The 25,765-nt window shown below is 45.4% G+C and overlaps 1 protein-coding gene across 1 annotated transcript; it reads left to right on the top strand.

Moving 5' to 3' along the window:
• TSPAN31 (tetraspanin 31) lies at nt 1–21,156 on the top strand. Its single transcript, XM_033138473.1, has 6 exons — nt 1–120; nt 8,885–9,052; nt 15,614–15,694; nt 16,989–17,129; nt 19,877–19,990; nt 20,823–21,156. Exons 1-6 carry the CDS (start codon nt 58–60, stop codon nt 20,895–20,897), a joined length of 642 nt encoding a protein of 213 aa, XP_032994364.1. The 5' UTR covers nt 1–57; the 3' UTR covers nt 20,898–21,156.
• The last annotated feature ends 4,609 nt before the right edge of the window (nt 21,157–25,765 follow it).

Genomic DNA, 25,765 nt, shown 5'->3' with positions numbered 1-25,765 from the left:
CGGGGTGGGGGGCCAGAGAGAGAGAGAGAGGAGGCTTCGCTTCTCCCGTTCGAGAAGATGGTGTGCGGGGGGTTCGCCTGCTCGCGCAATGCGCTGTGCGCCCTGAACGTTGTTTACGTGGTGAGTGTGACAGCCGGGCGACCCCTCCCTTGTCTTAGCAAGATTGGGGGGGGGTTGTTTTTGGGGAGGAGGCCTGAGAAAGTGGGGAGGGGAGGGGGCTCGGCCATGAATGGGGCAGCTGTGGGCCCTTTTAGGATCACAGTAGGAAGTGTCTTCCTTCCTTTTTTGTTAAAAAAAGGAAGAAAGAAAGGGGTGGGGGAGGGGTTGAGAGGGGGTGGGGTTTATTTGGGGGGGAGGGGTTGAGGAGTGGGGGTTATTTGGGGGGGGTTCAGCTCCTCCCTTTCCCTGGGATAATAGGTGAGGGTGGAGCAGGGTGGCTCTCTGGTGGGTGGCCTCCTCCTGCTTGGAGAGAGGATGGCAGGCCCGTTCCCTCCCTCCGAGGTGGGGTGGATGTGATATGGGGAGGAGGGTGGAGGTGGTAAAAGGAAAGAACTGGGTTTTTAGGCCAAAGCCCAAGAGACCCGGCAGGACTGGAGAGGTGCGATGCCAGGCCAGTGCGGATGAGAGGGGATCTGGCAGTGGTACCCGCCTGGAGAAGACCGTAGAAGTTACAAAGTGTGGCTTCTGGGTGTTTTTTTTTTAAAAGATGCTGTGACTGGGGCTGAGCCTCCTGTTGTGTCAGTTGCCTGTTTCTCGCCCCATCTAGTTCTAAGGGGCTGTGAGTTTTACCTGTGTGCATTCTGCCAGCACCGCTGTACCTGTGTTTCTTTGCTAGAACAGGTCAGAGCTTTCCTTTCACGCTTCTTCATAGCAGATCTTGAACATTGCTTCGGGGTGCTCCTCCGATTACTTGGAAACTGAGATAAATGAGGAGGGAATGGCTATTACCTAGTTTCTTGCTTGTGGGTGTCGGCACTCCCCAGCATTGGCCTATAGGCCTCCTCACCAAAAATAATCTCTGCCGTTTACGAGGAATAACTTGAGCGAATGTAAAAAGGCTGCTTTAATAGCAGTGCAGTATTTCATGCGCAGGAAGTATTAGATAATGGTGTTATGAGCAATGGATGTCTCAACCACTTGGTGGACGGCTGTTCAGACCTAATTATACCTAAGATGTACAAAAGATTTACGGTGAATAAAGCATGTATGGGTGAATATAAGAGGTATGTGCTGCTGTGATAATGCTGGAATATTAGGTGGGAAGAAGAACAGAACTTTAAAAGACACCTGAGTCTGATTAACTTACTAAGTTACGCTGCAATTCTAAACCTACGCATTGGGCATTAAGTTCCATTGGACGCATTATCTGAGTAAATGTGCATAGGATTGCACAGTCAGGGAGGAAAGATCACCAAGAGTTAAGAGTAGGCCAGTCTGCACCAGGTACCCAGTAACCTGATTCCACATTTAACAGGCCAACCTGTAGGCACATGTAGTGTTCCTATGCAGATGTCCCTGAAAGTACAAGTAACTTTGAACTCATATTTTTAAGCAAAGTATGTTTTTATTTTTTATTTTTGCCTTGAACACTTAGACCAGTGGTTTTTAACCAGTGTGCTGTGGCACCCTGGGGTGCCTTGAATGATGGTCAGGGAGGCCGCAGGCTACACTGGCCTCTGTCCCTTTCCCCTTCCCTCCCTTCTCTGATGCCCTCTTGTCCCTCCCTTCTCTGATGCCCTCTTGTGTCTCTGCCTCCCAAAGGCTTTCACGGCTGTTTGTTGCAGCAGCCCTGGCTACAAGCTCCCCAGGAGAATGGTTCCTCTGGGGCTGGCCAAAGGGGTGTTGGTTGCCAGGAGCTGAGGTGGCCCCAGGATAAGCAAGCAAGCAAACGGGCGAGGGAGCCCAGCCAGCCAGTTCACCAGCCCTTGCTGTTGGGAATGGAGTATGGACAGACAAGTCCCAGGTGCCTATGGGGCAGTGTGAGGAGGCATCTCTCTTTGGGGCATGGGCAGGGCAGATCAGAGACCATCAGAGGACTCGCAAGGAGAAGAGAGAGGAGAGGGGGCTGAGGGAAAACTCCACAAAGGAGGTTGTTTGATAAAGGTGGCATAACTGGGTTCCTGAGCCCCACAGGGGTGCCCTAGAAAGAATGCAGTTGGTCAAGGGACCTATAAACCCAAAAAGGATTAAAATATCTGCCTTAGACAGTAGAAAATCTCAGCTAAAGATTCAAGTGTTTTTTGAATGTCTTGCAGCCACTGCTTCTTTTCTCTATAGTTTGTAGGATGGAATCTACCTGAAGGCAAGCATCCCTCTCCTCCTGTTCTTCAACAAGTTCTGGGGGGAGGTGTAAATGCTTCTACCAAGCTGCTAGTAGAGAGGGAAAGTATAGTGGAACCCCGGGTTATGCATGCGATCTGTTCTGGGTCGCCGTGCGTAATGCGGGTGTCTGTAACTGGAACGCGCGTTTTAAAAAAAACCCGAAAAACCGGACGCTGCGCGATTTGAGCACTTCTGCGCATGTGTGAAGTGCACAGAAGCGTTCTGCACATCCGGCAGTCATGCGCGTTCCGGAAAACACTTCCGGGGTGTGGGAGTGCATACCCCAAACGTACGCAACACGGAGTGTACGCAACATGAGGTATGACTATGAAGAAATGTTTGCTGATAGGACAGTCTCTGGGAATTCCATGTTTTCTGGTCAGATGAAACTGTAGCCCAGCCATGCTTGCATCTTTAGTGCAGAGATGCAGTTAAACAGTTTGTTCAACAGTGTTTCCTTGCAGCCACAATTTCTTGGCCCAAACCAAGAGGTGTTAATGTGCATGAGATATCCAGATATGTTGATATCCAGGGCTGAGCATATTCAGTATATCTGCAATTCCACATAAAATGTCCAGCTTTTAAAAGAAGCAAGTATTTGCCCCTTGATGGTTGCTGGGCTAAAATGTTTCTTCCCTCCAATCACCAGTCATTTCTCACACAAATCAAGAGAGGAATATGTGGGCTGTATGTTGCACATTCCCATCTCTCTTCTGTGTAACCCCTGTTCCCTGCTAAAAATGAATTGTCCTGATCTTGATGGACGTTTCGAAATCTTCTCAAAACTTGGAGTTAGGCCAAGCTATGCAAAATAAGCAAATACTGTAACATCATCTGATTCTGTTTAATTTATCCAAGTAACAGAACACGAATTCTTCTATGGTGCAGAGCATATATAGTCTTTTTTTACTTTACCAACAACATTCCTGCCATTATGATGGACATCCCTTTACATTCTCCTGTAAAAGTGGTTGTTCCCTTTGAGCCAAAGTAATGGGGCTGTGCTCATGGATGTAGTTACTTTGGGGGCAAAGTGTTCTTTTTGCTAGACTGGGCAGATTTTGGCTTCCAACTCAACACTCTTTTCTTGATTAGGAGAGTTGGAGGTTGACTTGAGGTCTTTAGTCTTTCTGCCCCCTGCTTCGTGGAGGAAATCGAGGAAGAGCCCCACCCCAACAGATTATGGTGCAGCCTCTGCTTGAAAACACCCCACAACCACAACGAGAGCCCACCACTCCTCTTGGTAACTGGTTCCTTTGTGTAACTCCTCTTACCATCAAGTTGTTTTTCCTAATGCTCTGCTGAAATTTAACCTATAACATCAGCCCATTAGATCTAGCTCTTGCCACCTGGAAAAGCAGAAAACAGGTCTTTGCAGAGGCGTAGGAAGGTCAGGTGGTACCCAGTGCAGAAAATTTATTGTCACCCCCCCATTGATCCCCCCCCCCCGCAAAAATGGTTTTAGATTATTTCATATTTTCTTACAAAGGAATAATAACAAGTAATAATAATAATAAACTTTTATTTATATCCCGCCCTTCCCGGCCGAATTCGGGCTCAGGGTGGCTGACATCAGATACATAACATTGGTATAAAATCAAACAATAATTAAATTACCTCCTAAAAACATCTCAAAATCAAATTAAAGTCTAATTAGATGGCTTTCCACAGGGTTAGGGTTGGGAACAGTAAGTGCTCCACTGAACTGAAATTTCAGCCTTCACAACATAGGAAAACAGCCAAGTAAACAGCTATTTTGGTGGAGGAGGGTCAAGATATTAACCAATATGCATGAAATTTCATATATAGCTATATAATCCCTAGTATAGTAAGATAAGACCTTTGGAGCAGGCATTTTTTTTAAAGTTTTTTATGAACTGCCCCAGTAGGGCAGTAATTGTTCCGTGATAATTTGTCACCCCCTCCATTATGGAAAATGGGGCGGACCACCCCCTTGCTACGCCCCTGGGTCTTTGCTCACATAGAACTGAAAGAGGACAATATTTAAGTACCCGTAGAGCTCTGTCATGTCCTCAGCATCCCCATCTTTGGTTTTTCCACCTCTAAATTATGCAGTTACTTAAATCTTTCTTCATTTATTTTCTGCAACCATCTTCAACGCCCTCCTTTGCGTCTGTTCCAGTTTGTCTACATTCTTAAAGTGTGGCACCCAGAACTTGACACACTGCTCAAGATGAGTGTGAGGACTGCATGGAAGTCAACAAAAGCCCTTCACTCTTACAAATATAGATGACCAGTGCTGGCAGCTGAGGAGCACGGCATCCTCTTAGTGGCTTGATTCTCAGTGAAGAGTGAGGATCTGATTTAGCCCTTTAACTCAGTGATGTCCTTGAGTGAACCAAGCAGAGAAAGCCATGCAACCAAAGATTCACTGTAAAAATACCAGAACAAAAATACAAACCCCATTTCAAAGAATATTTACATTTTTAAAAAATAATAATATTTATTAAAGTTTTTTTTACTAAAAACATACAAAGAAAAAAGAACACAACTACATTAATAACAAACATAACAACTTATACAATTATTAAAACGAATATTCCTTCCTCACATCATATTGGGACTTCCTCCTGTCTCCTCCTCTTGCGTCCCTTGTAAATACCTTTTTTGTAACTTCCAAAATTTCCTAAAATTCTTTTCTATTCTCTAATAACACAAATCATGAATATTTTATCTCTCTTAATCTGTATTATACCATTCCCGAAATAATTCCTCATATATCTCAATCCTAATCATCCTCTATCTTACTCATTTATCTTCTATTCTACAACCTAACTTACACTCAAATTATATCTAACTTTCAATCATACAATGATTTTTAAAATACAGTTTAAAAATTTTCCATTCTTTTTCCACTGCGTCATCCCTCTGGTCACGGAGTTTCCCGGTCATTTCTGCGAGCTCCATATAGTCCATCATTTTCATCTGCCATTCTTCTATCGTTGGTAATTCTTCTGTCTTCCAGTTCTTAGCTATCAAAACTCTAGCTGCTGTTGTGGCATACAAAAACAGATTTCTGTCACTTTTAGCAATATCCTGGCCTAGGATGCCCAGTAAAAAGGCTTCTGGTTTCTTCTTAAATGTGTTTTTCAACACTTTTTAAATTTCATTATATATCTTTTCCCAGCAGTCTTTCACCTTAGGGCATGTCCACCACATATGGAAGAAGGTTCCTTCTGATTGCTTACATTTCCAGCATTTGTTGCTCTGACCATGGTAAATTTTGGCTAGTTTCACAGGGGTTAAATACCACCTGTACATCATCTTCATAATATTCCCTCTTAATAAACTTCATGCTGAAAATTTTATGTTTGTATTCCATAACTTTTCCCAATCTTCCAACATGATGTTGTGCCCCACATCCTTTGCCCGTTCAATCATTGTTGATTTTACCATTTCATCTTTAGTATGCCACTCCAGCAACAAATTGTACATTCTGGAAAAGATTTTTATTCTTTGGCTCTATTAATTCAGTCTCCAACTTAGATTTTTCTATCTGAAAACCAATTTTCCTATCTGACTTGAATGTCAAAGAATATTTACATTTTATTGCATGTATATAAAGCTCTGGTAGGTCACCAATTTACTGGAATGATTTATAAGGAGGAGTGGAGCAGCTGAACTGGAGAGTCATCAGCTGATGTTGCAAGTGATACTAAGTGCAGAAGTGGGATGTTCTTCATTGCCTCTGTATGAGGGCAAGCACCTAGCTTTACACAACTTGCTACGGCATGTCTGCCCATGCTCAATTCCGGATCAGTAGGCCTGGGGACAGCTTTGAACCATTTAAATGCAGTTAACATAATTAAAAGTTAACATCCTGGATGGGTCCATGGCCAGCAAGAAAATCTTTGAGTGCTTTAGGTGAAATTGTTATTGCCTTAGTCACTATGTTGTAGTGTGATCTATTCTTCCACCTACTTTTATCTAGGTGTTTAGTATTCTGTGTTATCTATGGAATATGGCAACAGCAGGGAAGGAGAGCATGGGTAGGGTTTGGGGTCAGGGGTTTTGGTGGGCCACAGGCAGCTGGAAAGGCTCCTGGAACTTTGCCCCTGATCTCTTAGGAGATGCAGAACCAGTCTTGTAAGTCATCATCTGTTTCCTGCTGCAAGGATTAACAAAGAAGGTTGAACCTGCAGAGCAATGTGAGGCAATGGGTGTGCGAGGATACAGGAGCAGTGCCGTCATGGGATTCCACCAGCTGATCAGGGCTTCCCAAAGCCTGGTCCACAGACCATTACTTCATTCAGTTGGTCTGCCGCACATCTGTGGATTTGTGGCTGAAGACGGGAGACGGCAGTCCATCACATCAAATATTCATGCTGATTTTTAATTGTGTTTCAATTTCCGCGTTTATTTCTTACGTTGTATTTTATTGTACAACTGTTTGAATTCTGCGGAATACAACACATAAAGGAATGGCAGGGCCAACTAAAGTATAATTAAAATCATACAGCATCTAGTAAGAGTGCATTACCATTGCTACAGCTGGCAAATAAATAAATAAGCAGTCCACCTCCAGCAGTTTTCGAGTTGTCCATGGTAGGGTGGCAACCAAAATATGAAATGCCTTCTAGTTTTTAGGTATTTAGGGCGGAATGACATGTTTAATTGGCAAATGTGCTTCCCAGCTGGGGAATGGCAATTTAGTGACTGGGCATTTGATTGGGAGGGTGGGTGGTTTGATAGGCTGGGGTTTGCATGCGCACACTTGCACTCTTAACCATTTCCTGCCCACAAATGCTGTGTTTGAATTCCTACCCTACAAAGGTAGAACAAGTGCCAGGATGGAGGTTGCAGGTCAAAAATAGTAAGGGGAAGAAGAGTTAAGCACATCCACCTGTGAGCTGATCCTCCCTTGCGAGTGCTGCCAGGTCCTTTATTTGCATTTATATGGCAAACATGGTTTTGAGGTCCCTGCATGTGTTGTGTAAAATGTAATTCTGTGTTCTAGAAGCTGCTAATGGGTGTTGAAATTTCTCAAGGGCAACCATGAGAGCTAGAAGTATGCTTTAAAACAGAGCTAAATGCTTCTGATCAGGATTCCATTATTAGCTCTCTAATCCCATATTCCATGCTATTACTGCTGTCGTTTTCATACGGGTTTTGAGATTTCCTCATGTAGTCATGACACGCAATATAGATATTACACTTGCACAACCATAAAATAAAATAAAATTGCTTAAAACCAGGGTGGATTTGATTTAAATCACGATTTAAATCACCAGTCAGTAAGGCTCAGGGTGGATTTAAATTTTTTAAAAAATCCGATTTTTAAAATTTAAATCCACCCTGAGCCTTACTGACTAGTGATTTAAATCGTGATTTAAATCAAATCCACCCTGCTTAAAACGAAACAAATAGGGAGCAGGGTACATTGATGACCATTTCACGCAGGGGTTCTGTTCCTGACCCCCACGTGCATTGGAGGAGTGTGCATGAACGCCCACGCCCCCATTACGCCCTTTTAGGTTCGTGCTTTTTTGGGTCACTTCCAGGTCCTGCAATGTGTGCATGCGCGCAACCGCGTATCATTTAGATGCACATTAGTCGGTCATTGCCTGTGCTACCATTGCAGGCTGAGTGCACAGCACGGTGCAGTACAGGACTAAACTTATTTTGCCTTCATCACCTCAATATGTTATTTCATGTGGCTATGCACATATGCAAAAGTTCTTTAATGTACCAAATGTGTAAGAAGGTAATGGCAGTAGAGAGATAAAGATATCTTCAGCTGGGAACATGGGCAGTTGAACACTGATAACCTTCCAGTCTTCTCAAATTATAGCATGCACTCAGTTAACATTGCACACTATAACTTATCTGTGGGCTTGTGTAAATTCTAAATATGACCTTAGGTCTCAGAACAGAAATGGGAAATGTCAATGGATCTTCTAACATGAAGGAAAGTACCTAGGGACTAAACAAGAGGCGGCAAATAAGACAGGTGCAACAGTCAGAGTTCTGATCCTGCTAGTGCATGAATGATCCATTTTTCAAATAGCCCCAAACACGCAGTGAAGAGGTTAGAGAAAGGAGAAGGAAGAGGAGGTTCTTATTTGCGGAAGAATCTTGCAGAGTTCACAAAACAGCCTACAGGTTTTAAGTGAGTGGAGCTGGCTTCCTCTTGTTAGAAATGCTTTAAAATGCCCATTAAAAACAAACATACGGTGTGAGCAGCGATTTTCATGTTACTGCCCAATAAATTTATTGCGTTTTTGAAGGAAAGCCTTAGATAGGCCAAAATGAAATCATGTCACAGGTGATGGGAGGCCTGATCCAGCAACCTGCCGATTTAGAGGACTGTGATTTCTAAACAAGTATTCGTGCCTGTTGACTTCGGTGGGATTAAACCGCTTTAAATCTGAAGCATGCGTGTGGCTGAAATGAAGAGGGCGACCAGAAAGAGTTGGAAGATACGTATGAATGAACTAAGCCTCAACGGAAAGAAGTGCTGGTGCTGCCATTCCCGTCCCCCTTCTGTTCTATGCTTCTGATTCCTCCATTCTGACTCCCCTGAACTCTTCTTGCTTTCCAGCTAGTCGGGCTGCTGCTGATTGGCGTGGCTGCCTGGGGCAAAGCCTATGGCATTGTTTACAGCCTCCACATCATCGGAGGGGTCATTGCTGTGGGTTTCTTCCTGCTTCTGATCGCCATCGTGGGACTCATCGGTGCTATCAACCATCACCAAGTCATGCTGTTCTTTGTATCCTTCTGTGCTATTGCCAAGCGGGGACCATCACCATTCTGCCTTCCAGAAACCGGTACTTTATTTTCTTGCCGTGCAGGCACAAAGCTGGACATGCCCAGCTAAATTGCACCATTTGTAGAAGCAAAGAGCTCTGCCGGTCAAGAGAGGGTTATGGTTTTATTCTTTGTCTTCACTTGTGGGCTTTTATGGGGTGCAGGAAGGAAATGGAAGCACACATATTTAGCTTAAGATGTTTATAGGTTTTTCCTCTTAGTCTTTGGCATATTGGGATTGCCAGAAAGGACACACACGCGCACACACCTTTTTTGCAGCTAGCATTTGAGTTCGTACTGAGAATCTGCTGTGCAGATTCTTGTTCTGTCTGTGAGGTTGTGTGGCGAGCCTTGCATTGATAAAAGGAGAAGAGCAACTTAGTGGAGGATCCTATCTTAAGGCAAGTGGGGTGGAATTTGATTACCACCTAACCCAGGAGTCAGCAACCTTTTTCAGCTGTGGGCCGGTCCACCGTCCCTCAGACCATGTGGTGGGCCGGACTATATTTTTTTTTGGGGGGGGGAGAGATGACGAATTCCTATGCACAAATAACCCGGAGATGCATTTTAAATAAAAGCACACATTCTACTCATGTAAAAACACACTGATTCCCAGACCGTCCGCGGGCGGGATTGAGAAGGCGATTGGGCTGCATCCGGGCCCCAGGCCATAGGTTGGTTGCCTACCCCTGACCTAAACCACCCCTCTGACTCAATTAATTCTACTCCTGCATATTAAGTGTAAGTGTTGTGGCCTGAGTTGTGACAGACTTTTTCTTAAATTTTCACCTTGCCCCTTCCTCCGTTTTGCATCTCACAGCAGCCGTTCCAGGTAGCTTAAGTGGAGAGATGTGACCTCTCCAACCCAGTGAGATTCGGAACCAAGTGGGGTTTATGCGACACAAGGGTGTATGCTCTCTTCTTAAGGTTCATGCGGCTTAGATGCAGGGTGGATTTGGTTTAAATCACTAGTCAGTAAGGCTCGGGTGGATTTTTTTGATTTAAATCCACCCTGAGCCTTACTGACTAGTGATTTAAATCAGTTTGATTTAAATCAAACCCACCCTGCTTGGAAGTGAAAGCCACTGGTGTATGCCGTGCGCCTGGAAAGTCAGAGTTGGACATAGTGGAAGCCTGACAAAAGTTAACATCCCTGGGCCTTGTTCTCCGCTCTATGTGAAACTGAAGCAGGGTGTGATATCAATCATGCAGCAAGTTTCCTCACCCTAATGATCCATGCCATTGTATGCTGTAGTTGACTTAAACTTGCAGCACTATGACATCACAGGGGATGTGTGGACTTGCACGTATACACCGCACCCTGGGACCATGTAGCGAAGGGCAGGAAATAAGTCCAAATAAATAAGGACTTTGGGAGAGGTGGGGAGCCTCTTATCTGCCATATCACCTACCGTATTTTTCCGTGTATAAAACTAGGTTTTTCCCACCCCCTCCAACAAAATGTAAAAAAACAGTGGGCATCTTATACATGGAGGGTGGGTGGCGATTGGTTGTTGCCCCAAAATAGGGGGCGTCTTATACATTGGGGGGGGGGGGTCTTATAGAAGGAAAAATACGGTAATTCTGCCAGAGGGTCAACCCAGGCATCCTCATCTTCTGCAGTTACTCCTGCCGATAAGTTCAAAGCATACAAAAATGGAAGTGGGGGAAATAACGACACGAGGGCTGTTTTTTTCCTAGGGCTGCCATACGTCCAGGATTTCCTGGAAAATGCCAGGATTTGGCTGCCGAAAGTCGCATCCAGGCGGAACTTTCGTCGACCGGTTTAAATGTCCAGGGAAACCCAGAAGTATGGCAGCCCATTGTGGAAGTGGTTTGTTTTTTTTGCCCAAGTTTTTTTAAAAAAATCTTTAAAAAACCCAACAACTTGGTCAAAAAGAAAATAGCAACTTTTGTGTCCGGATTTCTACCTCCTGGAATATGGCAACCCTACTGTTTTCGTGCAATATAGTACGGTGTCCTGAGTTGCAGGAATACAGGTATCTGCCACAGTAAGCTTCATTCAGTCACTGCGTTTCCTGTAAAAAAATTAAAAAATAGAAATCCCTGTCTAAATATACTATTATTTTATTACTTTACTATGTATGGCATCATAGGTGCCAACTCCAAGGGGCCCAGCTCTTGATTCCCCCTCCACCAATATTTTCCCCCCCAAAGACTTATTCCAGCATGTTTCAGATATGCAGAGTGGCCCAGTGAGCGACACAGATTTATCAGGTGGATGTGTCTGCCAGCGATGTGGTTTTTTTAAAGAGACCGCTTAGTATGAAATCCCACTCCTCCCTACGGGGTCAATGAGATTGTCTGGGCACCGTTTGCCTCTGATTTTCAGTGCCTGGCATGGAACGATACGAGATGCCCCAAATATTCACTGGTTCCAGTGGCTTCTAGTAAAATTTGGCTTGGCAGGGATGGTCCAGTATACCTGAAGGAGCATCTCCACCCCCATTGTTCTGCCCGGACACTGAGGTCCAGTGCTGAGGGCCTTCTGGCGGTTCCCTTGCTGTGAGAAGCCAAGTTACAGGGAACCAGGCAGAGGGCCTTCTCGGTAGTGGCACCTGCCCTGTGGAACGCCCTCCCACCAGATGTCAAAGAGAAAACCAACTACCAGACTTTTAGGAGACATCTGAAAGCAACCCTGTTTAGGGAAGCTTTTAATGTTTAATAGATTATTGTATTTTAACATTCTTTTGGAAGCCACCCAGACTGACTGGGGAACCCAGCCAGATGGATGGGGTATAAATAAATTATTATTATTATTATTATTATTATTATTATTATTATTATTTTATTTTGATATAAAAATAGCCTTCCTTGAAGTGGTGATGGTTGCTTCGAATGTGGACGGGGAAACTCTTTTAATTAATAGGAAAGCACTTAAAAGAGTTAAGCACTAAAATAATAAACTTTTAGGGTGCTAAAAGTAAAATAACAATGTATCAGTGGACAAAAGGCCTATGTAATTCTTAAAGAAAAACAATAGCTTAAGGAAGATGTTCATTATTTTCATAGGGTGGCATTTTGTGGGGCAAGGGCTGCCTTTCTGTGTTTGAAGTTTAGCTTCCTCTGCCCACCCTGATCCCAGTACTGGCCAAAACCATCCAAGGGTTGCCAACATACGCTCCAAGGGCGTGTCAGAAATGATGCACACAATATTTGGTGATGAATAGCATTCTGCCTTCTACATGGCTTTCTTTCATAATCAGGTTTGGCAAACTTGTCTTAACAACTTCTGCTGTACAAAAAATGGATACCATTTAGCTAGCGAGGCTTATAATAAATCTTACTGCCACCTTCCATCTGATAATACCAGACAGCATGGCTTCATGTCAGTATCTCCTGTGTTCAGAGGGTACTGCACTCTTAGGTTGGTACTCGGTTAAGTTTTACGCAGTGTAAACCCACTGAAATTAACAAACACGAGTAAGTTAAGTCCTGAGTAAAGCTTAGTTGAGGAAGATTTTTGGCATGCCATTGAATTGTTCCGGAGCTTGCCGGAATCCACTAAGATGCCTGAGAATGGCCTTGGGTGTAGGAGGAAATGGCAATGATTGTGGAGGCAGAGTTTGGTCCCCAAGGTTGTGGTCCTTTCTGTCATTGATAACCCATAGTACATTGCTATGGTAACCCATGTTTTGTGGGATTGTTGCAACACACACGGCTGATGTATGGGTGATTAAATAAAAAAAATTGGCATGTGGGGAGGAAAGAAAGAAAGAAAGAAATGCAGTTGTACTGAAAAAGCCCTTTTTTTTGAAAAGAGCTGTAACCAAAGGAAGACTAAACCTGTGAGCTTCACCTAGTTTTCTGCTGACACAGTTAAATTTCCCAGAAATGAGATTTGGGTTTTTTAGAGGGAGAGGGTGTTTGACGGGAAAGGCACATGACACTCAAAATGAAACCACAGAGCACCTCAGAGTTTCAGGTGGTGCTTCTGTCTTGAGGCTGCTGTGTCAAGACCACAACATCTGAGAGAGGACTTTAAGAAGGGTGTGGCAAATCAGGGGTCTGGGGGGTGGGTGGGAACCACACACACACACCATCCGTTTTCTTTTATGGTAGTACTGTAGAATACATCTCTTCCCTCACCCATCCTCCAAATTGAGGTCGTTTCTGTTCTTGTGGATTTCTGAATGGAACGGCAAAGTTCATGAATGACAGGATGTACGCATGGGAGTGATCAAGTCACCACTTTGTTTCCTCAGAGGCCTGGGAAGTGCTGATGTAAGACTTCCTAGTAATTACTGTTAGGGAACTTCGGGTATAACCTATCCTGGTAGTTTCCATTAAGCAGCAGGACAGAACTGCAAAGGCTCCTTCTGTCTGTGTGTTCCGAGATGTCTGGAAGCAATACAGGTGAAACTCGAAAAATTAGAATATCGTGGAAAAGTCCATTTATGTAAGCAATTGTTTTCATTAGTTACTGGAGTTTAATATATGAGATAGACTCATGACATGCAAAGTGAGATATGTCAAGCCTTTGTTTGTTATCATTGTGATGATTATGGCGTACAGCTGATGAAAACCCCAAAGCTGAAACAAATAAAGGCTTGACATATCTCGCTTTGCATGCTATGTGTCTATCTCATATATTAGTTTCACCTTTTAAGTTGAATTACTGAAAGAAACGAACCTTTCCACGATATTCTAATTTTTCGAGTTTCACCTGTATCTCTTAGACGTATAAAATATCCCATTCTTGGATGGACTTCCCACTGGTTTCCTATCAGATTATTTATCATGTCCACGCACTCTCCTAGCTTCTGCCGCTTTGCAACGTCAAGCACTTCCATTCAGAGGACTCCTTCCGGCTAGATTTTAGGGAGGATGTGTGACCTCATTAAGGACGGCTGTAAGAATAAACCCAGCCAGGAGCTTAACACCTGTGGTTCCCTAAAGCAGAGTACTGCATCAAGGAGCATTCCAGAGAAAAAACTTCCCTGCCTCGCCATGTGATGAATGGGACCTCCATCTGTACTAGTCCAGGCTTTGAAATCCATGTTAATTGCTGAGATTCATCTCTGGCTAAGGAAGGTCCCACCACCGCTGTTCTAGCATTTTGTTTTTATTTAACCAATACTTGTTAAATAAGGGGACGCGGGTGGCGCTGTGGCTTGCCGATCAGAAGGTCGGCGGTTCGAATCCCCACGACAGGGCGAGCTCCCGTTGCGCTGTCCCAGCTCCTGCCAACCTAGCAGTTCGAAAGGACGTCAAAGTGCAAGTAGATAAATAGGTACCACTCCGGCGGGAAGGTAAACGGCGTTTCTGTGCACTGCTCTGGTTTTGCCAGAAGTGGCTTAGTCATGCTGCCACATGACCTGGAAAAACTGTCTGCGGACAAACGTTGGCTCCCTTGGCCAGTAAAGCGAGACCCCAGAGTTGTTCACGACTGGACTTAACTGTCAGGGGTCCTTTACCTTTACCTTTTTACGTGTTAAATATCTGACTGTAAGAGAACCTCTAAGCAGTTTAGCATGTAGTCAGAACAGGCGCCATAATATTTATTGGCTGTAATAGATAGGTTGCCCAGACGTCAATGCACTTGATTGCATCCTTTTACGAAGGGTGATCCTCTGCTTGTGTGAAGACTACAGAATTGCAGAATTCAATGTAAGACCCCTCTTAAAGGCCTCTAAAGAAGGACCGCTTTCAGAAGCTCCTCCTGCTGCTGTTGTTTCCTTCCCCACCAGAACTGTGTTGACTCAAAATCTCCCTTTCTTGCTAATGTATGGCAGATACTCTGTGTGTGCCTTTTAATATGATCTTCCAAGGGTGTCAGTGCTGGAGATGGGGAGCATTAAGGGACCAAGGAGATTTGGGTATTGAAAGTCTTAGAAGTAAGTTTGGTTTCGAAGTCGCTGAAAGAGATTGCAAGCCACCCTTCGCAACTAAAGGAAGGCAGCTTGGGAACCAGCAGTAAACTTTTAAACCTGGAGTTAAATTTACAACCTAAAGAAAAAATAAGGCATTTATTCCCTGTGTGTCCAAGATGTCTGCCAGAGGTGGGGGAAAACCTCTCTGAGAAAACTGTTTGGTATACCATGAAATGATAAGAGTCTAAAACACGGTGATTCAACTTTCTAGACCAAATGAGCCACACACACACACACTGAATTAAGTTTCGATGCCGTGAATAAAGTGTTCTAATGTTATTTAATATACACAATCAATCAGTATAATTAAATACACAATAGATTTAATAGATTTAATTATTAAGCAAAAGTAATAGATGTGCTCTCATCAACAATGCATTGCACAAATAATATTTTTAAGGCTATAAGGAGTTTTTTCTAGAATATTACCAAGTGCTGCCAAAAAAAAAAGGCACCAGGGACTGCATGCTGGACCACCCTGGTCTAAAAAGACGCGTGACTTAACGCATTTCAAGTTGAAAACTGGAAGAAGTTGGAGGTGTTTTATCTGCAACTAGCTCTTCACTGGTGTTTCCTTTTAGAACCTCTCTACTTTCCCAAGAATTTCTTTAACGTCACTTTCTCATCAGTACATGATCATTTTAGGGCTAGTGTTTCTCTTCCAGTTTGGAGTCTCCTGTTCGTGTCTGGCACTCACAAGAAGTAAACAGGTAAGGGCACCTTCTTGCCTTGAAGTTCATTCAGATTTTGAGGGAACTTGCGGAGTGTCTTTTTTAACCTGCAGCTCAGGTTGGGAGAGAAATATTGGTTGGGAGAAAAACGAAAGGTAAATCTTCATTTGCACGTCACTACTTCCAGCTCGGACACGGGTGGTGCTGTGGGCTAAACCACTGAGCCTAGGGCTTGCTAATTGGAAGGTCGGCGGTTCGAATCCCCGCGATGGGGTGAGCTCCCATTGCTCGGTCCCAGCTCCTGCCCACCTAGCAGTTCAAAAGCACGTCAGAGTGCAAGTAGATAAATAGGTACCACTCCGGCGGGAAGGCAAACAGAATTTCCGTGTGCTGCTCTGGTTTGCCAGAAGCGGCTTTGTCATGCTGGCCACATGACCCGGAAGCTGTACGCCAGCTCCCTCATCCAGTAACGCGAGTTGAGCACCGCAACCCTAGAGTCGGACACGACTGGACCTAACGGTCAGGGGTCCCTTTACCTTTACCTTTTTACATCCAGCTCAATTGCACCCCCTTCCCTCCAGTGCATCCCATCCAGATCTTAAGCACATCAGCGTGTTTCTTTTATTAATTGGGGATGCCGGACAGAAGAATAGGCTCAACCTCCTCTCCCTATAGCACCCCTACAGTTCTGAGCACACAAAAGTTGCTGGCTAGTAACAATGTGTAGTAGCCTGCTGGAGACTGGTGAAAGAGGGGCAGGTTTCAATCCCTGGCTGGGTATGAACGAAGAGATGTTCTTCCTCTGGCAGCCTACGGTCGTACCTTGGATGTCGAACGGAATCCGTTCTGAGAGTCTGTCCGTTCGACTTCCAAAGCATTTGAAAACCAGATTGCAGTTTCTGATTGGCTGCAGGAAGCCAATCAGAAGCCGCGGAAGCCCCATCGGATATTCGGGTTCCAAAAGAACATTCTCAAACTGGAACAATCACTTCCGGGTTTGCGGAGTTCGGGAGCCTAAACATCCGAGTTCCAGGGCGTTTGGGATCCAAGGTACGACTGTATTTGGTTTCTGTGCTGGGAACGGGGAGGGCCTCTTCCGCAAGACTTCTCACTCACCCACATGCAATTCCTTCTTGGCCATGGATACCAGGCTACTACTTAAAATAGCAAGGTTGCTTTAGTAATTGGTTTTTGGGGTGCTTTTATTCTAATTTAACCATTTACCATGAATTAAACTCCCTGTCCTCATTCCTGCTGTTCGTTATGAATTGAGAGGGGATTGTATTTCAATACGGAATGTCAGCCCTCACTATTTTTTTTACTTTCCTCTCAGGAAAGTCTCCTGAATGGTGCCTGGGAAATGAGCAACGAAACCAAGAAGTCACTGGAAAAGAACTTTAACTGCTGCGGGCTATTCAACAACTCTCTCGAAGCTGGCAAGAAATTCAAGGCTGACGTTGAAATGTGCAACGCGGTAAGTGTTCACTTCACCTTGAACCCTTCGTGTCTCAGGTGACGGAGAAAGATCTCCGTCCATCGCTAAATTACTGGGGATAATGGATCTCAAATTAAGAAGGCTTAGTCAAAGGTCTGCTGCTTGAAGGTTGCTGGGTGATTGTCACTATACACTGCGAAAAATAGGTTATCAATGAATATATTTAAATGGTGAAAACATATTGCTGTGATTGCGGTTGTTTAATTAAATTTCGAAGTCATGGGCAATGATGGAGGACTCTTAATCTTTGTGCTCTTTGCTGCACTTCTTCTAAAGTTGGATACAACCATGTTTGTGACTTGACCTAGCAGACCAGATCATCGATTGGGTGCTAAAAAAAATCATTGAGGTTTGTATGCACTGACAGTTGGCAATACCTAATGTTTTGCCAACTATCATTTTTAATATATATATATATTAAATTTTATAAAAACAACAATCAACAAAGACAAACAAATACAAAACAATACAACCAAACAAAGAACAAACCTACAATAAAAACAGAAAACCTTATTACTATCACTACATTCTATCCTTTACTTTGTATATTGACTTCCTCTCATCTCCCCTTCCTGCGTTCCTTGTCAATCATCTTTAGTAATTTCTATACATCTTGCAAAATCTTATTTTACTATAAAAATACCTAACCATTAGTCTTATCTAATATCTTAACTCATTCTCTCACAATTCCTAAACACTTATCCAAACTCTGAATCTACAGTTTTTCTTCCAAATTAGATCTAATTTTCAATCATACAATGATTTTTTAAATACAGTTTAAATTTCTTCTGCTCTTCTTCCACCGAATCGTCCCTCTGGTCACGAAGTTTCCCGGTCATCTCAGCAAGCTCCATATAGTCCATCATTTTCATCTGCCATTCTTCAGTCGTTGGTATTTCTTCTGTCTTCCAGTTTTTAGCTATTCTATCATTCTTGCCAGGTATATAGGAACTAAACTCTCAGCTTAAACAGGTTGGCAGAACCTTTCCCTTTAGAAAATGCCTTCTTTGGAGAACACAAAACTGACGTGGCGCATGAGTTTGGATGTGAGCGGCTAACACCCCAATCCTAAGCGAGTTTACATTCAAGTCTTGGCGACCTCAGTGCATAAGAAACTGCAGGTCTCAATGCTTCAAGTCTTTTTCATTTCTGATGCAATCAACCATTTTTCACCATCTTTATTTGAGAAGTCCATTTGTTCTTTTAACACTACCCTTTCCTTTAGGGTTTTGACATTTTTGTTTAGAAGCTCACTCGCATAAAACTGACTTGTTGGGGGCTATGCCCCAAAAGCTAGTTGATATATATCAGGGGTGTCCAGCAGGTCGATCGCGATCTACTTGTCGATCCCCGGGAGGTTTTGATAGATCGCGGTCGATCGCAGGCTCCCTTTCCTTTGCGGTGCCAAAAGAGCACCCGGCCCCGCCCCCTCGACCCGTCCTCCATTCGCGCATGATTGCTAGAACGGAAGATGGGAGTTTTCACTCTGAGGCTGATTGTTTCCTCAGCGATCTTTTGGTGAGTGACTTTCCCCCTTTCCCCTTTATTAAAGTGCAAAAGAAAGCGCAACAACTTTGGCCTGAAACACCTCCCCCCCCCAAAAAAAGTGGTAGATCGCTGCCAGTTTTTTATTCTGTGAGTAGATCGCAGTCTCTTGGGAGTTGGACATCCCTGATACATAAATAAATGGCACAGACACACACAAAATACAGTTTAAAACTAAACTGAATGGGTGGTAGTCAACTAATGAGTTCCACCAGTGGAAGCCAGTGCAAGGACACTTTGCTAGCACAGCAGAGTTTCCTCTCCTCTCCTTTCCCCTGTGCACCCCACCCCTTAAGATTGGTGGGGTGGGGGTGTCAGGAGAACCCCCAGAACAGTGTGCTGGGGGAGGAGAGGGCAGAGCAGAAATGCCTACACTGATGAAGCCATCTGCATAGTGCTGTGTAGGGTTTCTCCCAGTGTACGGAAGCAGTAGAGAACTGTGCTAAAACACAGGCCATTTTAAAATAAACGAAACGGCAGTATAAATCCCGACAGCTAAAAAAGAATGATGCATCTCTTTTTATGAGAGTCTCATTTTTCCTCTTCTGATGCTGCTGCTGCCGTCTTCAGAGGCTTACTTTCCTTTTTGAATACCTTTTCTGTTCTTTCTACCTTCTTCCATTTGGGGGCACTTAACCAATTCCTAAATTACCAGACCATCCCCAACTGTGTATTTCCTCTCATTGTGAATTTTGATCAGTATGGCTGGCCATTGAAGACTGAACAGGGATCGAATCCAGTTCTTTTGCCTCTTCTTTCCCCAAAGTGGTTTGATAGTCCTCTTTTTAACACTAGCGGTCCTTCTGTTCCTTTTGTCTAACGTGCCTTGGGGTATTTTCCCTGCCCTGCCCCTTTCTCTTTTCTGTTATTTTCCAAATGCAGAGTTGTTTGTTCCCCCCCCCCAAAAAAAACTTATAAAATGGGCTTTGCCTAGGGATCCCCAGCTCTTTACAGAATATTTTTGGTAATATACTTACTGTTTCATATAGGATGAGCCAGACCTGTTCTGTTTCACAATTGCCTAGAACATGGCATTTCAGGAGAAGACTGGCAAGCTGTATTTTCAGAGAAGTTTGTCCGTCGTTAATGATCTTTGCCCCCCTACATAGTGTAGAAACTGTGAGCATCTCCCTGCAAGTGATAACCAGACTCACAGTGCTTTTTTTTTTTTAACCCTGCAGCCATGCACAAAATCAAAAACCGGGTGCATCAGTTGCGGTGAGGTGATGATGGAACATGCAGACGAGGCCTTGAAAATCCTTGGCGGAGTTGGACTCTTCTTCAGTTTCACAGAGGTAACTCTGTCTGTTAGGCTGAATGGGGGAGGGACAGGAGAATATTCTTTGTACATCATTGGTAGCTTTTCCACCTCCTCCTTGGCCCCCCACCCCCGCCCAGGGCTCTTCCTGTGCAGCTGAGAAGCAGAATTTCAACAGCTGCAGACTTTGCTGGTATGAACGGTAATGCTGTAAAAACCGTAGCCGTTTGAATTTCTGCTTGCCTGATAATTCAGATATTTAATAAAGGAAACTATAAAATAAAGCTGGGAAAAGAGATCAGACGTCTCCAAACTACAGCCCGCGGGACTCAATTATCCGGCCCGTGGTGACCTCCGCCACCCTCTCTTAACGGCACTGCGCGACTGCCCACTTCCAGGTTGGCAGAGCACCGGAAATAAGCATGTGCGCATGCACAAGCGTCATTTCCGGTGCACATCCGGGTCCAAGGAGGCCGTGCACATGCGCACAAGCTATTTCTGGTGCTCCGTGGACCCAGAAGTGCGCCGGAAATAGCATGTGTGCACGCGTATGGGCGCACGCTCCCCCGTGCGATCGGTGCTGGAGGAACCAGCCCGAGGCCCAGTAAGTTTGCCGACCCCTGGCCTAGATGGATGGTTGCTGCACCTTCTCTTGAAATCCCATGAAGGAGATTCTGCACCTTCCCTAAAGTGACGCCTCTTCTCATTTGGAGAATTCAGTTTGAATTGCAGCTCTGATGTGACCCACACCATCATGATAATTAATGCTCCATAAGTAAAATATTGAACAAGGTGATTTGGGGTGTGATTTTTTTTTCTTTCAAGGAAGTCCCGTAATTAGATCCTCCCCTCCCCCTTTTCTCTTCCAGATCCTTGGAGTGTGGCTTGCCATGCGCTACAGAAACCAGAAAGACCCCAGAGCCAACCCCAGTGCCTTTTTATAGACCACCATTTCCCCCCATCTTCTCTCTACCACCTTTCCCAACCGACCATGTGTTTTCCTTTCAATTAGTTGCACGTCCCTTATTCAAGAGATCCTTTTTCGTCACACAAGAAGAAAAGCAATCCTTGAAGCAGCTGTGAGGGAGCTGGGGTTTTTGCCATTATGCCAAACTGCTGATTGGATGAAATAGCAGAGCTAAGGTTGCATCCTTGACATGAAGCCTTTGGTAGGTGGCAAAGACGACTCTGCCTTTTTTGGGGGGAGGGGGGAATGGAGTCATCCCTTTGCAGAGTCACTTATCTAATTGCGGCTCATAGCTACAATCACTTCTGTGTTTTTAAAACTTGTGCTTTGGGTCATTGTCTTTAGTGGGGGCCTTTGGTTTTTAAGGCACAGGTTATGGGGAACCTGTGGCCCTCCCAGATGTTGCTGGACTCCCATTTTCCATCACACTTGGTTTTGCTGCGGTCTCACTTGGGCCAAGGGCAGTAGACATGAGAGCCACATGCAGCGATTCTGTAAGGGAAGTTTTTAGATTTCAGCTGAACTACATGGGTGGGTCTTTTTATTATTATTAAGAAGTCGTGGGTTTGTTTTTAAAAAATAATAATCCGTAAGTTGAATTTTGCCCGACTTAATCATAAGTGCAGGTTCCCTCCTTCTGAAAGGAAAGCAGGGGCCTGTGTAAACCTTTAAAAGAACTGGATCACCCATAATGCAACTGAAGTTTTTATCTGGCGTACACATTTTTAAGCTGGCTTGAAAGTGGTTTTTCTGATGACTTGCTCTAAAGGAACAGAGGACCAGAATCTTGTCGGTCTACTGAGTCTCAGATTCCTGGTCCCTTTGCAGTCCTCCTATCCCTTTGGTTCCTTGACTGGGGAAAATAGGCTTGAAGCTGCTCGCAGAATAGATAAGCTCTGTTGCTCCTAGAATATTAAGCACTGTTCAGGCTCTTCTCGCCTAAATCGATCCAGTAAGGATGTATACAAGGAAATGCATAGCTAGCTCCAGGGGCCTGTCTTGAGTCCTAGCCCAGTTCATGTCCCTGCAGATACTTCCAGTCTTGGTCTACTGTCATTTAGTTATAGACGGGCAGCAAGGAGAAGCCGGAACCACAATTCCACTGAGCAGCGAAATGCTGTAAATTTGTACTAAGCTCCTATACTGCTGCTTTCCACTGGCAGCATAAGGGGGGGGGGGGGACTGCTAAGCTGTGGGTGCTTCTTTCTTCTATCTATTTGTCCCTGAAAACTCACCTTGGCTGTTTTAGAGGAGGTTACTTGGACGTGAGTAAGCCATCACCAATTTCTTCTCCAAGAATAATGCATATTGGTTATTGGGGCTCTTAGCTGCCTACAATGGACTGCTTTTGAAACCCAACATTACACCTTCCTATTCCCTGTAACCTTGGAAAACACCCACATTGGACTCCTTCCAGAGTAGCGGCTGGGCGGCGATGATGATGGCAGAACAAAGGATCCGGCAACAGGACCGTTCAGCAGCTCCACCGTCTTCAACTAGGGTACATGTGACCTACTGCCTTAAAAGGGGGAGGGGAGTTACAATGACAGAGACAATGACATCCAGAGCGGGACACATGGGGGACATTACAGCTGCAGCGAGAATGTTCCCTTTCCCCCACAAACCAAGCCTCTTAGGGCAGCAAGGACTCTCCCATAAGGGGGAAGGTGGGTGTGCCTTCAGCTGAGGAGCAAAAGTCTGTCCCCTTAACCATCAGCACAAATGGGCACGCACCCGCTTTCCCTGGCACTTGGCAGAGTTGGAAAGGTGGAGATGTTGGAAAGCTAGGTTAAGAGGGAGGTGGGTTGTGCAAGAAAAACATGCATTGATAGCATTAAGCCTAGGCCAGCTCAGGGCCATGGAACCTGTGGCTCACCAACTGCCGTCGGACTCCAGCTCCACTCTGCCCCTGTCAGCAGTGTCAGGGGTGATGGGAGTTGGTAGTTCAGCATCATCTAGAGGGACAGACGTTCCTCAGCCCTGGCTCAATGCGAATGAGCAAACAAGGAAGTTCAGAGCGAAGACTGTGGCTGCGGCGCTCCTCCTGTAGTGCTAGCCAACGCTAAACCATGGTTTGACACAGCGCCACCACCAAAACCATTCTCTCTTCCTTCTCCCTCCCCCCCTCCCACAAGCACATGTTAAACAAAGAACAAATCTTGGGTAAAAGCTTGTGGTTCGCATACAGTGAATGCTGAGCCAAACCATGGCATAGCCCTGGGGAGCATGGCAACTGCCACCTTTTCTCCAGTATCATTACACACACAAACCAGATTTTATACTACACCGCTGTGACTGCTCTAATGGGCACCATGCTATTTATTAATGGGGGTGGGGGGTGGGGAGACACCTTTTTCGAAACCTCCACCAAAGTATAGGGCAGTTTGGATAAGGTGGCAGCTTCTGCAGCAACCGTTGAGCCGAGGAGTGTTCTGATCAGGTGCAAAACTGACCTCGTACAACCAGTTACTGGCTTGAGCTTAGCCTAGCAAGGGCTAACAGTATTTAAAAGATAGGGATGGTACTGCTCTGTACTACCCTAGAGTAAGCCAGAAAGAGGACTTGCTCTAAGCTTAAACTGCTGGGGTGGGAGACACAAGGCAAAGCTGAACTGCAGCAGCAGCAGCAGGGGCTGATCAGAACAAGCTAAAATGCACTTTATTTAGGGTATAGAGCACATAAACGTTGCTATGACTCCTAGCCAGGTTGGTATTGCAAGCAGGTCTATCATCCTATTGACTTTAAAGGAAATACTAAACAATATGCCTGCTCAACCACACCAAGGTAGGCAGCTTTGCTGGCCGCTTCCAGGGGCCCGGGAGACTTCATTCAGCGCTGCCTATTTGCTAGAGACTATCCTTGCCCTGAACTTTTGGTAGTGGGGGGGGAAGGAAGATTGGCATAGGTTTAATGTGTGAGAAAAAAAGATTCAATGCTCAGAAGTTCACATCACCAGATGGCTTTGTTAAAACCAGTATACTTCTACCATCATGTACACTCTGACTGCTGCTGTTGTAGATTGGAGTTACTACTTGAATAAAGTACATTTCTCTCAAGCCCAGGCTTTTGTGAGTTTCGGGGAGGAGGGTCGTAGAGAGCATACTTAAAAAAAAAACAGTATGGTACTTGAGGGCAACATCCCACCAGCCATCTTGCTCGCCGTGCAGTTTTATGTTGTGACCGCCCTGAGACGCAAATTTAATTAATAAACAATAATATGCATGATGTTTCCCGAAGAGAAATTATGTTCGTGCCAACACTTCCTTTGTTCTCAAACTCTTAAAAGGACCCATCTTTATAGACCGGGGCTGGTGTTTCATCTACTAAAATCTTCAATCCGTTCTCAATTTTATTTTTTATTTTTTGCATATCGGCATTCTTTCCAGCAGAGGGCAACATAATCCCCATTGGATTTAAGCCAACTCAATAGGCCTATATATCAAAGGAATAGCGGAGCAAGGCAGCGAGCTGTTGCCATCTTTTGAGTGAGCGTTGTCCGCTACCTAGAATTGCTTTGCAAGATCAGATCGGGTCTCCCCCAGTCCAGCAAACCAGGCAGGTGAGAGGACAACAGGCTTTCCTTCGCGGTTTGTCCCTAGCATCTACTATACAGAGGTAATAAGCTTTCTTATTAAAAGTTCTGCCAGTAACTTAATCTGTCAAGTGAAGACTTGTATGTGTGACGGCTTGCTGCATCCCCTCCAAGCGATGTGATTTAATGAAGGAAGTTGACAGATTTGCCTGCAAGGCAATTGCAGTTTGGAGAGGCCCCGTGAAGTTATCTTTCAAGAGGTGGCTGCTGCTTACCAGAAAAGGGAACTTGACAATTTTCATTTGAGAGTAGTAGGCAGTTTACTTGAGATAAGATTGCCTCTTGCACCCAGGGCTGAAACGTAAAGAAATACCCTCCAAATTTGGCAACAAGGAAGCACAAGAGTATATTTGCATCTACAATTCTCCAGTTATGTGTTCGTTATTTAGAGATTCCAAAAGGGGTTAGGGCAGTGTTTTTCAACCACTGTTCCGTGGCACACTAGTGCAGTGTTTTTCAACCACTGTTCCGCGGCACACTAGTGTGCCGCGAGATGTTGCCTGGTGTTCCGAAGGGATCTTTGCGCGCACCCCCCCCCGCCCCATTCTCGGTGCAGGGCTGTAAATTCCTCCTGTCAAGCCACAGATGCAGCAGCAGCAGCGAAACCTTGCCGCTCTCCGCTCTCGCCGGGCTGCGGCGCTGCGCCCTGGCTTGCAGCCTTCGTGACATGCGGCAGCTCGTACTGCCGCTGCGACTGTTTCACCCCGGACTGCTTCGGATCCGGTGCGGGGTTTCCCACTCTGCGCGCTGCTCTGGGGCGCCGCAGGGTGAGGCCGCCGGCGGAGCGCCTGTCCTGCAAGTCCCAGCCTCGACGGCCCGCCCGACGGAGGTCACCTTGCGTCCCAGGAGGGGAAGGGGGAGAGGTGGAAACTGCGTCCGTCCCGCCTATGCCCCAGCCAAGACGGGCGACGAAGTCTCGGGGGGGACGGACGCCTCTCCCTCCTCCCCGCGGTTCCGAAGTGGCGCAGCACTACGGGGAAGGACCCTCGGGACTTTGGGTGGGGGGACACACCCCAGGTCTTGGGACCTTTGGCGGCGGGGAAAGACCCTCGACGAAAAGGTCCCAAGAGCTGCCCGCAGTAGCGAAGGTTGAGTTGCCTTCTCGGGCGTCGGGTCCAACCAACGACGGCAGCCGCTTCTCCACGTCGCCAGCCCCGATCTTTCGGGCATGCGAGGCATGTGCGCGCCCTCGCCACCCGCCTCCGCCCGCGTGGTTTCGCTAGCCTGGGGGTGGGGGAGTAATCGAGTGGAGC

This window comes from Lacerta agilis, chromosome 2 (assembly GCF_009819535.1).
Source record: "Lacerta agilis isolate rLacAgi1 chromosome 2, rLacAgi1.pri, whole genome shotgun sequence".
Taxonomy (NCBI): Eukaryota; Metazoa; Chordata; class Lepidosauria; order Squamata; family Lacertidae; genus Lacerta; species Lacerta agilis.
Note: the sequence above shows the minus strand (reverse complement) of the source record. Positions and strands in the feature narration are given on the sequence as shown.